General features: G+C 43.2%; 1 protein-coding gene across 1 annotated transcript in view; it reads right to left on the bottom strand.

Annotated features, from left to right (window-relative positions):
• The window catches only part of LOC111159131 (ectonucleoside triphosphate diphosphohydrolase 3), a 34,105-nt gene that overhangs the window by 8,249 nt on the left and 10,463 nt on the right, over positions 1-15,393 (bottom strand). Inside the window, exons 4-7 of the mRNA XM_022521550.1 lie at positions 15,115-15,232; positions 6,501-6,651; positions 4,201-4,360; positions 3,033-3,266 (exon numbers count right to left, since the gene is read on the bottom strand). Coding sequence (XP_022377258.1) covers positions 3,033-3,266; positions 4,201-4,360; positions 6,501-6,651; positions 15,115-15,232 — 663 coding nt within the window. The remainder of the gene's footprint in view (positions 1-3,032; positions 3,267-4,200; positions 4,361-6,500; positions 6,652-15,114; positions 15,233-15,393) is intronic.

The following is a 15,393-nucleotide window of genomic DNA, read 5'->3' as shown; positions in this document are numbered from 1 at the left end:
TTGCTTATTTGTCCAATTATATAAAAAATATACCTATCCTTCAATTCTATTCTACGGAAGCAAAATCACCAGTTCATAAGGTTATATGCACAAGAAGCTTTACTGGCCTATTACTGCTGCAGCGAAACAGGACATAGCCCAGTGTCCATCAGGATAGGCATGGTTGACGAACTGTGAAATACTAAAGGGTAAAGAAAATAAGTTAGCTATCAATCTGGAAAGTCAAGAGCACGACGTTATCCATCTGTGAACAGTGAAGACATTTTTTTAGTGAATAGGGTTGGAAAGAGATTCTTTCATTTTTACTTTAATACGTTTTTTGCATAGTTTGACATTTTTACAATAAAAATGTGCTTTCTTTTATAACAAAAGGACCAATACAATTTTTCTTTTTAAATAATAGTACTTGGAATATTATGGATCTATAAAAATAATAATTTCAAAGGATATTGAACAACATAGAAAACTGCTTATGGTATATTTGGATAAAAGAAATACTTAGGTAAAAGGAAAAGCTGGATATAAAACTATATATACCATATGAAGCCAAATTTGTAAATAGACATATTCGTGCATGAAAAAGGAACTGGAAGAAAATGCAATAGTATGTTTAAGGTGGTAAATTCTAGGGTTTTTTGTTTTATTATTTATATTTTTTGTGTTTGCTTTTTCTAAATTTTTTCATTCAAAGTGTCTTACTTTAAAAACAAAAGAGGGGCGCCTGAGTGGCTCAGTGGGTTAAGCCTCTGCCTTCAGCTCTGGTCATGATCTCAGGGTCCTGGGATTGAGCCCTACATCGGGCTCTCTGCTCAGCAGGGAGCCTGCTTCCCCCTCTCTCTGCCTGCTGCTCTGCCTACTTGTGATCTCTCTCTCTGTCAAATAAATAAATAAAATCTTTAATAAAAAAAACAAACAAACAAAAGAAAGAACTTCCTTAAAGAGGGGAGGCAGGATAGTTAATGCATGTCCCTAGCATCCAACAGGCTGTCTGAGACTCCAGCGCTGGGCCAACTGGAGGCTTGTTCATATAAAGACAGTTTGCAAGGGTTATATTCGTTCTCGCCACACTGCGACAGATAAGGAAACCAGACCCAGACTGGCAGGATTTACTCAGCCAGTAACGTTCATGATGCAGTCATCTTTGTGAACCTTCTAAGTCGGGGCCTGGTAACACTTACATGGCACATGAAAGTATTGGTCAGGCAAGTCTGGGCATGCAATTGTGGGTGATCCTCAGCACACCCGGATCCTTCCCCTCACCTGAGTCAGAAGGCTTTGAGGGCAGAACCACCCCCTCAGGCATCCAGAGATTACCAGGCAAGTTGGAGAGCTGCCCCCGTCCCTGTGAGCTGACTGGCCACAGTAGAGGCTGGGGTCTCCCGCCTCTGTGCCCAGGCCGGGGCTCACACCTACATTCTCAAACCCAAGTGAGACCTCAGACAAGTGTAGTATTCACTTCTTTATTATGGATTCTTGGATAATTGCTCTTTAATAATCATTATAAAAATAAAAACCACACACACAAACATTCCTCAGGGCCAGCCAAATTTAGGAGGTGAGCTTCTCTGACCTTCACTTGGGAAAAGGATGATTTTACCTGCTCCCTTTCTCCTGTTTCAAGTTCAGAGGAGACCCTGCCCTCCATCCTTGTCAGGACTAGAGCTGGAGGGAGGGGCATTAAGCATTGCTAGAAATAAAAGGAGATGGAGAAAAGAGGTGTTTCCAGAACTTCTGCCCTGGAAAGAAGCATGTTGGCTGACATACGTTAGTGAGCAAGCAAGAGGAATGGTGGTTATGGAGACCTTGCTAGGGAGGCTTGATGGGGTTCCCTGTGGGGTTTGGTTTGATCAAGTGGAGGTGGTGTGAGTCTGGGGTGGGCATTGGGTCTGTTGAGCCCCAAGTGCCACCTGCAGGGTCCCCCACTCTGTCATTCCCAGGCAGTGCTCAGTCTCTCCCAACAATGCCCACCACATGCATGTATACTGAGGCTCCAACCTTTCCTGGGAGGTTCAAAGAGAAGCTCTGGGGAGCAGGCCAGATCTGGAGGGTGAATTCTCACACACAGCCCTGCGTGACATCTTGGTAAATGCAGGAGTCTGAAGATGTCAGTTTTGCTGATGGCACTTTGGCGAGCCAGACTATTTCCCTCCGCAGGTTAGTGGCTGGGAGAACACTGCTTCCTTCTTTAATTGCCAAAGTAGGTGGGAGGGGTGGGGGTTAACCTATGGTGCTGTGTCCACTATGTTCACAGGCTGACCCAGCCCTTGTCCCCTTGCCCCTGGGTCCCACCGAACACCAGGATCTGTGGCCTCTGGTTGTTCTCTTGCCCCTCTAGGTGGTCAAAGTCCCTTTCTTTCATCTTTCATTTTCCTTTCTCAGCCATGCATGTCTGAGATGGATGTCCCCTGATCACTGGAGTTTGGGGTCTTGGGTCTCATCCATGGAGTTTGTGCTTGCTGACACACACCACACTAACACTGAGTTTACCTTAGTGGCAGCTTTCCAGCTGATAGCTGAACTAGCCATCTGGGACGTGGAACACTTACCATGTGAGCTACTGACCAATGTGATGGAATTCTGTTACTCAAAATCCCACCATATAAAGGGCATCAAACCTGCCTAATATAGGCCCATCTAAAAGGAGGCTGAGCCCCGGGAAGGCTCGGTCCTCTCCCCTGTCAGCAAGTATTTCTCTTGGGACCACTTTTATTATTTGTTCTGCACTCAGGGGAGTTGCAAAATTCCCAGGCTTATTTAGCTATTGGTTTAAAACAGTTTGTGTCCTTAAAGGGATCCCAGGTCTTGAGTCATTTACAAAACATCTGGTGCCCTGGAATTCCCCTAGACCTCAGACTCAAGTTCACTGAAGTGGTCAATACAACAGAGAGAGAGAGAGAGCTTGGACCCCCACGAGTAAACTGGAACATGCTCTCGTTTCTATCCACATTCTAACTGGAGTGGGAAGGACAGGTCCCAGAAGCCAAGGCCCCCTCCCCTCAAGACCCCCCACCTCCCCGCCCCGGCTCAGGTACCTGATGGAGTATTGCCAGAAACCTCTTCTCAGCCTCGTTCCGGCCATAGCACTGGAAGCTATGCGTGTAGAGCGTGTACACATAGCCGTACAGCGACACTTTCATGATGTGGCTGGTGTTCAGCCCTACATTCTCTCCAGCCACAAAGGATATCTGGGTGGAGGCGCCACCTAAATCCAGGGCACCTGTGGTCTCCACTCCATTTGGATGCACCCACATATGCCACAGGTTCTTCTGCACAGTGGGGAAAAAAGCAAGAGAAAAGTCGAGAGGCACCATCTTTTTCTGCCCAAGGCTCTCCACCCAAGACCCATCTCTTATTGCTAAGAAGCATGACATGGGGAACATTCGGGGGCCAAATCTCTCCTTTATTTCAAGGGTGGTGAACTCAAATGCTTTCAGAGGCTGGGCAGGCAACATAGCTGAGTGAAGATTAGGTGTAGATAATCGAGAAATGGTGGGGACTGTGGCAAATTGGGGACTACATGAGCTACACTCTGTTCCAGTTGTTGTCATACGGAATGTGAGTCCATTGTAACCAGTGCTTCCAACTTTTGGAGGTGTGTGGGGGTCAGGACAAGCTAGAAATGTGGATTTTTATATGAAATTTCCACATATTACTTGTTGGCAATTAATTAAAATTTGAGTATATTTGAAGGGGAACAAAAGAGGCCTTGGGCTGGATATGGTTTACGCCCTCTGTAACATGGTGATTATCTCTTGGAGTTGGCTTTCCTTTGAACAGGGGCAGGGCATGTGGGGACTGCAGTATAAGGGACCTGGGGACACAGGGTGACTTGGGAAGCCTGAGATCTCCAGAAATTTCAGAGGGCTGTGAAGCTTTGGGAAGGGTCATTCTCCAGTTACCTTTCAAAAGACCCATAGGCTTTAGATTTAGATCCTTCCCACCTCCAATTTCTTATTAGCTAGTGAAGTGATGATATTCCCTCTCCTGTGTGCTTTGGTCCTGCTTATGATGCAATGTTTCTGCCCCAGCCAAATGTGTCTTTTCTTAGCTATTGTCTCATAGGTGTTTCCTTAATGCATTATGTGATAAGGTTGACACAGGACAGATGCCCCTGTCAGCATGCACCTCTGCTTTAAGTGACCACCCACAGGGGACAAGATAAAGAGCAAGATTAAAAACCATGCATTTGTTTTCACACACCTCCAGGAAATTTCCCATTAAATAGTTGGCTGTAATCCATCCATATATCCCTTCCTCTTGCCCAGAAATGATTTGAGCACCCCTAAAATCAAAGGGCTGGGACTTGAAGTAGTTTTGGATGCTTGCAAGGACTTCATTAGCTGCTGTTTCATTTTGTAACCTATGCAAGGCACAGAACACAAAAGGCTGAGTGCCTGGACAAGAGAGTCTTAAAGTCATCTCACTCAGGTGAAAAGGTAAACCTCCCCACCCGTCTGCTGGCAGGGACGATTTTCCAGATGTGTGCAAAAATGGCAACCCTTTTGCAAGCTGAAGGCTCCTAGGAAACCATGAAGGCAGATACACTTGTTACCCGTCAAACTGCCAATCAGAAAAATAGCATCAAGTAAAAATACCCCTCGTCCTCTCCTCCCTCACCGGTGCCCATCCCATTCTCTAACAACCAGTTAACCAAAAGAGCCTTCTGCTTACCACCATTGCTCTGTCTCAGATCAGCACAGGAAAGGGGACTGGTGAAGCCATAGGGGTGGCATAATAATCTCCTGGGGGCACCACATAAAGGAGCCCTCAGCAGTCCAGAAAGAAGGGGGATCTGAGGAGGAGGGGGGAAGGAAGAGGATTGAGTTTCCAGCAGTCCCTGCTTTGCTCCTGGGGAGGGCTTCATCATGATGGGTGTGATGGCCATCATGGCTGTCACTGGATTGAAATCCATCAGTGTGCTAATCCACAGGAGAGTGGCAACACAGCATTCCTATGTCACCTAATGATATAACATTATAACATTCATTTGCTGCCATTTTACCTTATGGAAGAAGATTCACTTGGGAGATTATTTTCCCTTTCATCAGTGGGTTAAGAAAGTCAGGGATACCAGTTCGCTCTTGGCTCAAGAAGAAAGAACCACGTCACAACCAGAGGGTCATGCTAATTCCGGAGCAAATTATCACTACTCAGAAAATAATTCGAGAGTTTTCCTAGTTTTATCAGCTTCCATCCCAGAGGATTCTCGTTATTTCTTTTTCTATATTTGATTTTTCTAGCAATTAAAATGTCAGCCAGCTCCTTAGAAGGAATGGATCACCATCAGAGAGTTTTACAAGGAGGAGATAATATTTAATTTATTAAAATGGGACGTTCACTGTGTTCCCAAGTAGTGCACTTCCTAGTCCATGGTTTTTGTCATGGGCTATAAATCACAAAGTCTTTTAATTATTCCTCACTGGAAGGACTGAGAGAAAAAGCAATTAAGAAAAAGTTGGGTGCTTTGTCTGCATAAGAAAGAAAAGGCAGAAGGAAGGAATTTCTATATAATTTCTATTTCAGGTAAACACAATCATTTTGAAACACACTGCAGATTCCAAGAGGGAGCAAAGAAATCCAACGTTCTCCCACGTTCTGCTTGGTCAACCAGGACATAGGAATAGAAACAAGGAGAGAAAAACCACAAGGAAAAGGCCCAATCCAACTGAGGGTTCTCCCTGATTTCTTTTAATGATCATGTTGAAGTGGTTCTGTTTGTTTGTTCCTGTGTATCTTCCTCATGCCCACACATATAATTTTATGTTACTGGCACCGTAGACAAAGTGGCTTTGAGGCAGGAAGAGTGTCATCTTTGGGGGCTAAAGCCTTATTTTCAAAGTTTGGAGCAGCCTCTACCCTCGGTAGATTTAAGTTTGATGTTTTAAAAACAGTTTTTCTTTTATTTCAAGGTCAAGGAAATACAAAAATGGAAGAAAAAAAAAAGAGAATGGGCTCTCAAAGACAGTGCAACTGGGCTGAAAGTTATCATTGCAAATTTAGAAGGATCTTCTTAGTTGAGTGAAATGAGCTCTTTGTTTCCTAATAGCTCCAAAGACTTTGACTGGGGTGAAGTGCAGAAATTCCACTGTTTTCCAGCAGATTCCTGTGGCATTGTGTACATGGGTAGAAGCCACATAAATATGGGCTGCACTCAATGCAGCAGGTTGCACACAGGTATCAAAAGACCAGGCATGAAAAACAATTTTCACTTTTCTAAAGAATTAGAGGTACACCCCATGAGATTCCATATTACCTTCCTTTCTTCCAGAGTTATCAGGAAAATCACCAACGGGGAGGGAATCCATTTTAGAATGATTTCTTTCTGGGTATTAAAATAAAGCCTGAAAATTTCCCAGCTTTTGAAGCCTACATTTATAGCAGAATATGGGCTTCTTTCTTTCAGATTTGTTCCCAGAAATAGAGTTACATTCTTGGCAGGGTTCAACACATTCTTGGCTATTTTGATCAGATGGGCTCCTTGAGGCCATTCCAGCCCTTACCTCAGCAAGCGCATCCCAGCAGTGGCCCCCAGGTAAATGCAGGTGGATCTATGGAGGTGGGCTGGAATCTGTCCCTTGACTTTTTGCATGCAATCCTCAAAGGCTTTGGGGACATCTTGGGGGTTTTTCCCATAGCTGGAAATCCCAGAGCCTGAAGAGCAAGCAGTCAGCACGTCTTAGCATTCCCAGGAACTAACAAGAGCCGTACAACTTCCGAATAGAAAACAAATCAGCTTTGGAAATTAATGGCTTTGAGTACGGGGGGGTTGAAAACAGGTGGATATGTTAAGTCCCATGTGGTCACACTGATGACTCAACTCCCAAAATATGGAAGGGAGGAACTACAAAACTAAAGGTCTCCTTATGAAAATTTCAAATATAAATAAAAGTCAGGAGAAGAGTATAAGGAACCCCATTGCACCCATCTCCCAGCTTCCACAAGGATCAAGTCTTGTTTCATCTCTCTCTGCCCACAGAGCAAACTGCAGATACGGTATCCTTTCATTCTCTAAACACTTCAGTATGTTTCACTAACAGACAAAATTTCTTTTTGTTGCTGTTGTTCAGAAATAATCCATCTTTTTGGCCTTTTGCTTCTCTAGTCTCCTTTCGCACTACTTGCCTTTGGCAAGCTCACTTGTTTTTTATTTTGTTTTGTTTATGAAAGATTTTATTTTTAAGGAATCTCTACCAGCGATGTGGGGCCTGAACCCACAATCCTGAGATCAAGAGTCACATACTCCACCGACTGAGCCAGCCAGGAGCTCTGGGAAGTTCATTTCTTGACAGAACTTGCACCAAATAGGTTTAGAGACATAGTCAAGGTGGAATAGGAAAAAGGAAACAAAAATTCAAACCTATGTACCATAGGTTCAAACATAGAGGGAATAAAGGAATCTTGTCATGATTTGTCCTTAGGAAACATTTTTATATACCTATATATAATTTAACAAGACGTCGTCCTACCCCCAAAGAAGTAACATACCTAGAGAGACATATAACCCAGACAAACCCATGACGGAGTTACTCAGTTAGGTCAGAAATCTCCATGAAGCTGAAATGAATGGTCACAGAAAGAACTGAAAGTAGAGTTATGCAAGATTTCTTTTTTAAAGAATTATAACCACTGCACTATTATTATGCCTATAAAAATTAAAAAGAATCCTTTAACAGAACCAAATTCTAGTGAAGGTGCACATTTTCTCCATATTTTTCCTCCCCCCACCTTCCCCCTACCTCTCTCTTTCTGTCCAACCAGTTTGTTTGAATTAGAGTCCAAATAAATTCCATCCATTGCAGTTGGCTGGTATGTTTCTTAAGTCTCTTTTATCCATGAGTTCCATCCTCCCTTTTTATTTTTCCCTTGAGATTAAAAAAAATTTTCCTTGCAATTTCATTTGTCTTATGGAGTTTCCCACAGGCTAGAATTTGCTGACTGCATCCCAGTGGTTCATGTAACATGCTGTTGAGTTCCGGCTTTTCCTATAAATTGGTAATCAAATGCAGAGGCTCAGTCAGATTCAGGTTTGGACTTTTCAGAAGCAGTAATTTATAGGGATTAGTGTGCACTTCCAGTCTGAGGCACGCACATCTGGCTACTTCTCTTTGTGCTGTGAGCAGGCTTCAGAGATCATTGCTTGGACTCGTTAGCCCAGTAGGGTTTTTGAAATGGTGATGTTTTACTTCCATCTTTCTTGCTTCACTTATTACCTCAATGCTTTCCTAAGAGGAAAACTTCTTTCTGGTCAACTATTTGGTAACCCTACGGTACAGTTTGTACAGGGAAGGCAGGATAAGTGCTTGAATCTTTCTCCTTCATCAGCTTAAGAAATAGGGATTGCATGTCCCTTATCCTCCTAATTTATCCAGTGAGGGATTTTATTTGTTTGTTGTATATCTTTAGGAACATACGAATTTGAAGATATATTTGATGTGTTTCAATTCATTGCTGTTATTCTTATTAATGGTCCCATTGTTGGCCAGTGGAGTTCTCTTCAACATGAGCCCTGAGTCCTTTAGATGTGGTCCCAGAAAACTTTGAGAGAGTCTTTGCTCTCTGATATTAGTTGTGTGATCTTATACACTTCTTGCCCCAGCTCTGGAATTAGCCATTTCTCCAAAGAGTCCTGGCTTCTTTTTTTTTGAGTATGGTATTTAGTGTCTGAAATTTGGAAGCCTTTGCAAGACTTTTCAGAGGACAGACTTAGGAAAGACTTTGTTTCAAGAGAAAATGCACCATGAATTCTTATTGGTACTTCTACTTTAAAACTACAGGTTTTTACTTACGTTGATCTTGACCTTCTTTCTCCTATGCTCAAAATCCTGCTTCCCAGCAACTTCAACTGAATAGCTCACTTGCTTTCTTTCACAACCCACGCACAATGATTTTAGTATGAAAATACAGCACTACCACCAACTGTATGGTTATTGAAAACAGTTTAAGATTTTTTTTAAGTTCTTTTTGTCTTTAGGGTATATCCCATTAGGCATTATGGACCCTATGTGCAGCATCCATGAATAAAATTTTCTTGAAACACATATATGTACATGCTCATTTGTCAGCACATTGTCTGTGGCTGCTTTTGCGCTAATGTGACAGAGCTGAATGGTTACAACAGAGACCATATGGCCAACAGGTAACAAATACTTATCATCTAGCTCTTCACAGAAAACGTTTGCTGTTCCTGGAGTTAGATGATTTATGGGCATCTCCAGCTTAATCTGTCCAAAACCAAATTCTTTAATCCCTGCCATGCCCCCAACTGACCCCACCTCCAGTGTTTGCCTCTCAGGAAGTGGTACCATCATGCACGCAGTTGCTCAGATCAGAAATGGTGCTCAGGTGCTCACCAACTTAGACGTCTTACACTGAATCTTTCATAAAACCGTGTTGGCTCTATTTTCAGAACAGGTCTCAAATCTGAGCACTCAGTCTCTCCTTGCCCAGAACTGTTCTAGATCGGTTTCTCAATCTCAGTACCACTGACATTTGGGGCCGCACAATTCTTTTTTGTGGGGCGATCCTGTGCATTGCACAATGTTTAGCAGTGTCCTTGGTCTCTATCACTAGATGCCAGCAGTACCACCAACCCCTGTAGTGACAATCAAAAATGTCCCCAGACATTGTTAAATGTTCCCTGGGAAGCCAAGTTGCCCAACACTGACAAGCACAGTCTCAGTCAGACCACCAAAATGCCATAAGTTTACGACATCATTATGTGCACTGTTCTAATAGCCCTGGTTTCCCTGCTTCTGATCACAGCTTCTGACTACATGTTCCACAACCAGAGTACTCTGCTAAAAGTATAAGTCAAATCCATGTTCGTTCCTTAACCAGAATCTCCTAATGACTCCCAGGATACTCTGAAGAAAATGCATCTGAGTACAAGTCAAACCTCTCACTGCCCTCAAGGCCCTCTCTGAACTGGCCTTGACCATGGCTCTGGCCTCACCACTCACTTTTCCTCCTCGTACTCATTCTGCTCCAGCCACACTGGTCCCTTTGGCTTTCCTAGAAAATGCTGAGCAGCTTCCTTCCCCAAGCTTTCTGTTCGCCAAGCCCCCTGCTCAGCACATTCTTCCCTCCAAAATGTGTATGACTCACACTCTCCTTTCACTTTTGCCTCTGCTTAACTATCCCCTCCAAACAGAGCATGATCATTCTCTGTCCACCTACCTCACCTGATTTCTCTTCACAGCACTTCTCCCTGATGTGTTATATATGCTTTTATGATCTATCTCCTTGATTCAAATGTGAGTTCCACAATAGTAGTGACTTCATATATTTCACTTTAGAATCCCCAGTGTCAAGAACAGTTGCCAGCAAACACTTGATACTCAATACATATTTATTAAATAAATGAATAAATGTATCAGTCAGTCAATGAGATTTTCAAACCAGAGTGCATGTCTATACTAAGGGGATCATGAAGTCCAATCTGATCCACCAGAGCAGTCTCTGGAAAGGGACTGGTTGGGGGCCTTGCTGGAATGTCAAAACTTGGGATATCTGAACATGTCACCCGAGACCTATTTGCATAAGGTCCTATAAGCTTCCTAAAGAAAAGACAAAATTGGGGTCATAGGCTCACAGGATCCTAGGATTCACAACCCCAAGAAGGGAGGGTTGAAATCACTCTTTCAGTCTGGAGAAAGAAGGCTGACAGATGACTAAAACTTACTCGAGGTGGGACAGAAGCAGAAGATAGGTACCCAAGCAAAGGATGCTTTCAACACCATAGTGGTCTGGACCCCAGTGCAACTCTTCAAGGTATTTCAATGGAGGAGATGGTTACACTTAAGCTCTAGTGGAGTTTAAAGATTTTTAACCAGTGGTTTGAAGGGAACACATGAAAGTTTTGTGGGAGGAGGCAGCAGCAGCCATGAGCACCACACACCATAAAAGAGATGAGGGGCGTGGAGAGGCCCAGTGCCCTCCAGGAAATGGCTTTACAACATGCAGCCAGAGCTTTGGACACCAGCCTGGGGACTGGCACCCAAGGCAGCACTCAGCGAACTCAGGAAAACAGCATAACTGAGGACTGATGATACTCACCAAGGCCCCTCCACCCCCATCAATAAAGAAATTTCCAAGAGCCTGGGTATCTGGGAAACACTACTGGGCAAGCAAGCATTCATTACCCCCTCAGACTGGCCAAGGCAGGGGAGTCCTGGAAAATTTGCAACTGGGAAATCAGAAACCCAAATTATCCCTGGAGAAGCCACGTGTCTTCAAGGGGACAACACTTGCCAAACTTTAACTCTGTATTTTGAGCTTCAGTTTGTGGTCTTCTGGTCATCTGGAGTATATATATGGATCCCTGAGGCTACTGCAATCAAAGGGAAGACCCATTTCTGGATGTGGTGTGGGCTCCATGACCCTGCCCTCCCCTAAATCACATCCAGGGTGGCCGAGGGCCACCTCCCCTGACAGACTGCCTGTGTCCTTCCATGAAGGTCACATCTCCCCCTAACGAGGACTGACTTGGCTGAATTGTTCTCTGGGTCTAAAGAAAGATCTGGGACAGACTAACTTCTTGGCAAGAATATCCACCAGGAGCTCTAAAGTATGCTGCCCCTTGAATAATAATAGCTAACACCTAATTGAGTGTTTACTGTATGCCACACATTTGCCACCTGCTTTATGTATATTATGTCACTGATTCTTCAAATGAATCCTATGGGATGGTGTTACTATTCATTATGCTTATTTTATAGATGAAGAGGTCAAGACACAGAGAGGTTAGAAACTTCCCCAGAGCTCACACAGGAGGGGTGATGTGAGGTATTAATTATTATCCTACACTATCCTCTTTTCTTGAAGTGGCTGGTTTCACCTTTCTAAATGAGTATCCTGCTGCCTTCTTTCATGCCTGAAGGTAAGGAAATGACTCAGAAGTTAGGACAACAGAGATGGAATCTCTGACTAAGCTTTGAGCAAGACCTGTGTCTTGTGGATAACAACGCAAACAGTACTCAGAAGACATCTAAGTCCCCTGTGGTGTGGAGCCCGGAGAGATGCCAAGCAGATGCCCTTTCCAATAAAGACTTAGTGTCTCAGCTGTCATCTCCTGCGTGGTTTGCCTCAGCTGCAGAGAGCTGCCTTGTTCAATGTCTTACTCTTCCCAGAATGGCAATATCCAATAATTGATGGCAACAGGGGTATCACAGTCTAGCTAATTCAGGCCATGCAGGATAACTCTGATCAGCTGAAGCTTGGTCATGCCCCTGTGGCTGTTTGACATCTCTTTCTGACCAATCCTCCTTCTTCGTCCTTTCTTCCACAGGTGTGGATCTTTAATAACTATCTTGTGTCCTAAATTCTAGCTCAAAATCAGCTTCTTTTTTTTTTTTTTTTTTAAGATTTTATTTCTTTATTTGTCAGAGAGAGAGAGGGAGAGAGAGCAAGCACAGGTGGACAGAATGGCAGGAGAGGGAGAAGCAGGCTCCCTGATGAGCAAGGAGCCCGATATGGGACTCGATCCCAGGACGCTGGGATCATGACCTGAGCCGAAGGCAGCTGCTTAACCAACTGAGCCACCCAGGCGTCCCCAAAATCAGCTTCTTGACAACCTAACCTGGACACCTATGTACCAGGGTAGATGAGCTCCTAGCTGCCCTCCAGGGAAGGGCAGATGATCAGAACTCACTCTGTTATTCAAAGAAGTCTGTTAGTCTCCCTACAGGAAAGGCTAATTCTGCCCTCCAGCTTTTTCAACGCCACTTGGGCAGCTCATTGAGGTAAATGAAAGAAGCTGTTTGGGGCTGGGGAGACCAGTCCAGAGTCTCTAACCTCTTGTCCTATGCACCAAAGGTATGCCTGTTAACAGATTCAGGATGCACTAGTCAGGAAGCTCTACACCAAGTTAGAGATCATGATGCTCTAAAGAGGGTGGCTTTTTTTTTTTTTTTTCATAAACCTATAATGTATTATTAGCCCCAGGGGTACAGGTCTGTGAATCGCCAGATTTACACACTTCACAGCACTCACCATAGCACATACCCTCCCCAATGTCCATAACCCCACCACCCTCTCCCTACCCCCCTACCCCCGGCCACCCTCAGTTTGTTTTGTGAGATTAAGAGTCACTTATGGTTTGTCTCCCTCCCGATCCCATCTTGTTTCATTTATTCTTTTCCTACCCCCCCAAACCCCCACGTTGCATCTCCACTTCCTCATATCAGGGAGATCATATGATAGTTGTCTTTCTCCGATTGACGTATTTCACTAAGCATGATATAAGAGGGTGGCTTTAAAAAAAAAAAAGTACACACATACACACAATCACTAACTGGGGTTTGTTATGAGTACTAAAGATTTAATTATAAAAGGTAAAATTATAAAACTTTGATTGAAGAATATCTTTATGACCTCAGGCTAAGAAAGATACCTTGAATACAAAAGAGCAAATCATAAAGAAGACTGATAACTATTCCTACATAAAAAGTAAGAACCGTTCATCAAAAGACGCAATGAAGAGACTTAGAAAGATGAATCATGAGCTGTAAGGGGATAGGATGACAACATAATAATACCAACAAAGCACTCAGATTTACTATATTTATAAACAACTCCAATGAATCAATGAGAAAAAAAAATCAAGCATTCAGAAGAAAAGTGAGCAAAAGACATGAACGGGCACTTCACAAAAATAGAAACGGCCATAAGTATATGAAAAATAAATATAAAATATGTAAATATATTTATAATTTGTAATTTTATAAGTAAATAAAATATAAATATACTCAACCTTATTTATAACCAACCTTTCCATAACCATGGATATACAAACGTCCCACAGGGAAAAATGAACGAGCTTCAGCTACTCCTGTCAATGTAGATGAATCTTAAACACCCAATGTTAGTGAACAAAGCAAATAACAGAAGAATAAATGTTTGATTCCATTTATATAAATACATGTTTGATTCCATTTTCAAGAACAGGAAAAACTAGGGAGAGACTGGTTGGGTTATGGATATTGGGGAGGGTATGTGCTATGGTGAGTGCTGTGAAATGCATAAGCCTGATGATTCACAGACCTGTACCCCTGGGGCAAACAATACATTATATGTTAATAAAAATGATTTTTAAAAAAGAACAAGAAAAACTAAATGCGTAAGGACAAAACTAGAAAGAAAAACAAGAGAGCAGTGAATATAAAATTCAGGCTATGTTGTGGAGATACCGAGAATGTTGTTTCAGGGGTTGGCATCTCACAGGCCAAATCTGGTTCACTATCTTTTTTTTTTTTTTTTTAATACAGCCTGTGAGCTAAGATAGTTTTTACATTTTTAAATAACAAGGAAAAATTAAAACAATACTTTGTGGCATTTGAGAACTATATGAACTTCAAAATTTCAGGGTCCATAAATCAAGCTGTACTGGAATAGAACCATACCCAACTGTTAATATATTGTCCATCCTTGTCCATCTCTTTCCACCACACCACTCCCAACATACACAGCCAATTAGAATACAATTCCCCTACTGGAATATAATGTTCCACGACTTGCTCATCTTTCTGCTTATCTTATGAGCAGAGACCTTGACTGCCTTTGTTCTGGATTATATTCTCAAGGATGTTTGCATAATAAGCAGACTCAGAAGATAGAGACAGTGTTCTTCCCCAGATCAAAAGGCAGGTATTATAAATGTTTCAGATTCCCTAATCTCAGGGTTTGTCTTCTGTAATATGACTCACTGTGTGAGCAAATACTGTCTGGCCCTCTTTACATCATCTTGTGCAAAGTAAGGTTTAGAGAACCAGCTCAAGAAAATGCTATTACTGTGAGCAATAAGCCGTCCTTGGTTCTGACCCTGGAGAACCTGGTTCCACCAGCCTTCATTCTTGCAAGTGTGGCAGGGTAAAATCTCACACCATGCACTGCCATGTTTCAGACGTGAGAAAACTGAAGCCCAGGGAAGGGAAGTGAGTGGCCCGAGGTCACTGAATGGATGACGCACTAGCGCAGGATTGTTTATGTTCCTGATGCCCAGTCCCGGGCTCATTCTCTGCCTCCAGGCAGCTTCTTGGGATCCCTCCAGGCTTCCGAAGGCCCTTGGGACTCTCCCTTGCTTCTCTATGGGCCTCCTGCACACACTCTGGGCCTTACCTTTGACACTACACTTGAAGGTTTGACTGACCACTCCAGTATTATTCTCCTTCTCTGCTGGCCACTGATATACGTAGATGGTGGTTCGGGAGGACCCGGCATCGAGCACGACTCCATACTGAAGAAAAGGGGAAAGGGAGAATCAGAAATGGGCTGGGCTTCTCTGAGGACTCCTTTCCAATGGGTCACTGAGAACCCCAAATTCTCTCATGAGCTTAATCCACACCACATCATTTAAGTAGGGACTGACCAAGGGGAAAAAATGATTTGCTCCAAACC

The sequence above is a fragment of the Enhydra lutris genome, unplaced genomic scaffold (assembly GCF_002288905.1).
Source record: "Enhydra lutris kenyoni isolate GAN:26980312 unplaced genomic scaffold, ASM228890v2 scaffoldscaffold66, whole genome shotgun sequence".
NCBI lineage: Eukaryota > Metazoa > Chordata > Mammalia > Carnivora > Mustelidae > Enhydra > Enhydra lutris.
Note: the sequence above shows the minus strand (reverse complement) of the source record. Positions and strands in the feature narration are given on the sequence as shown.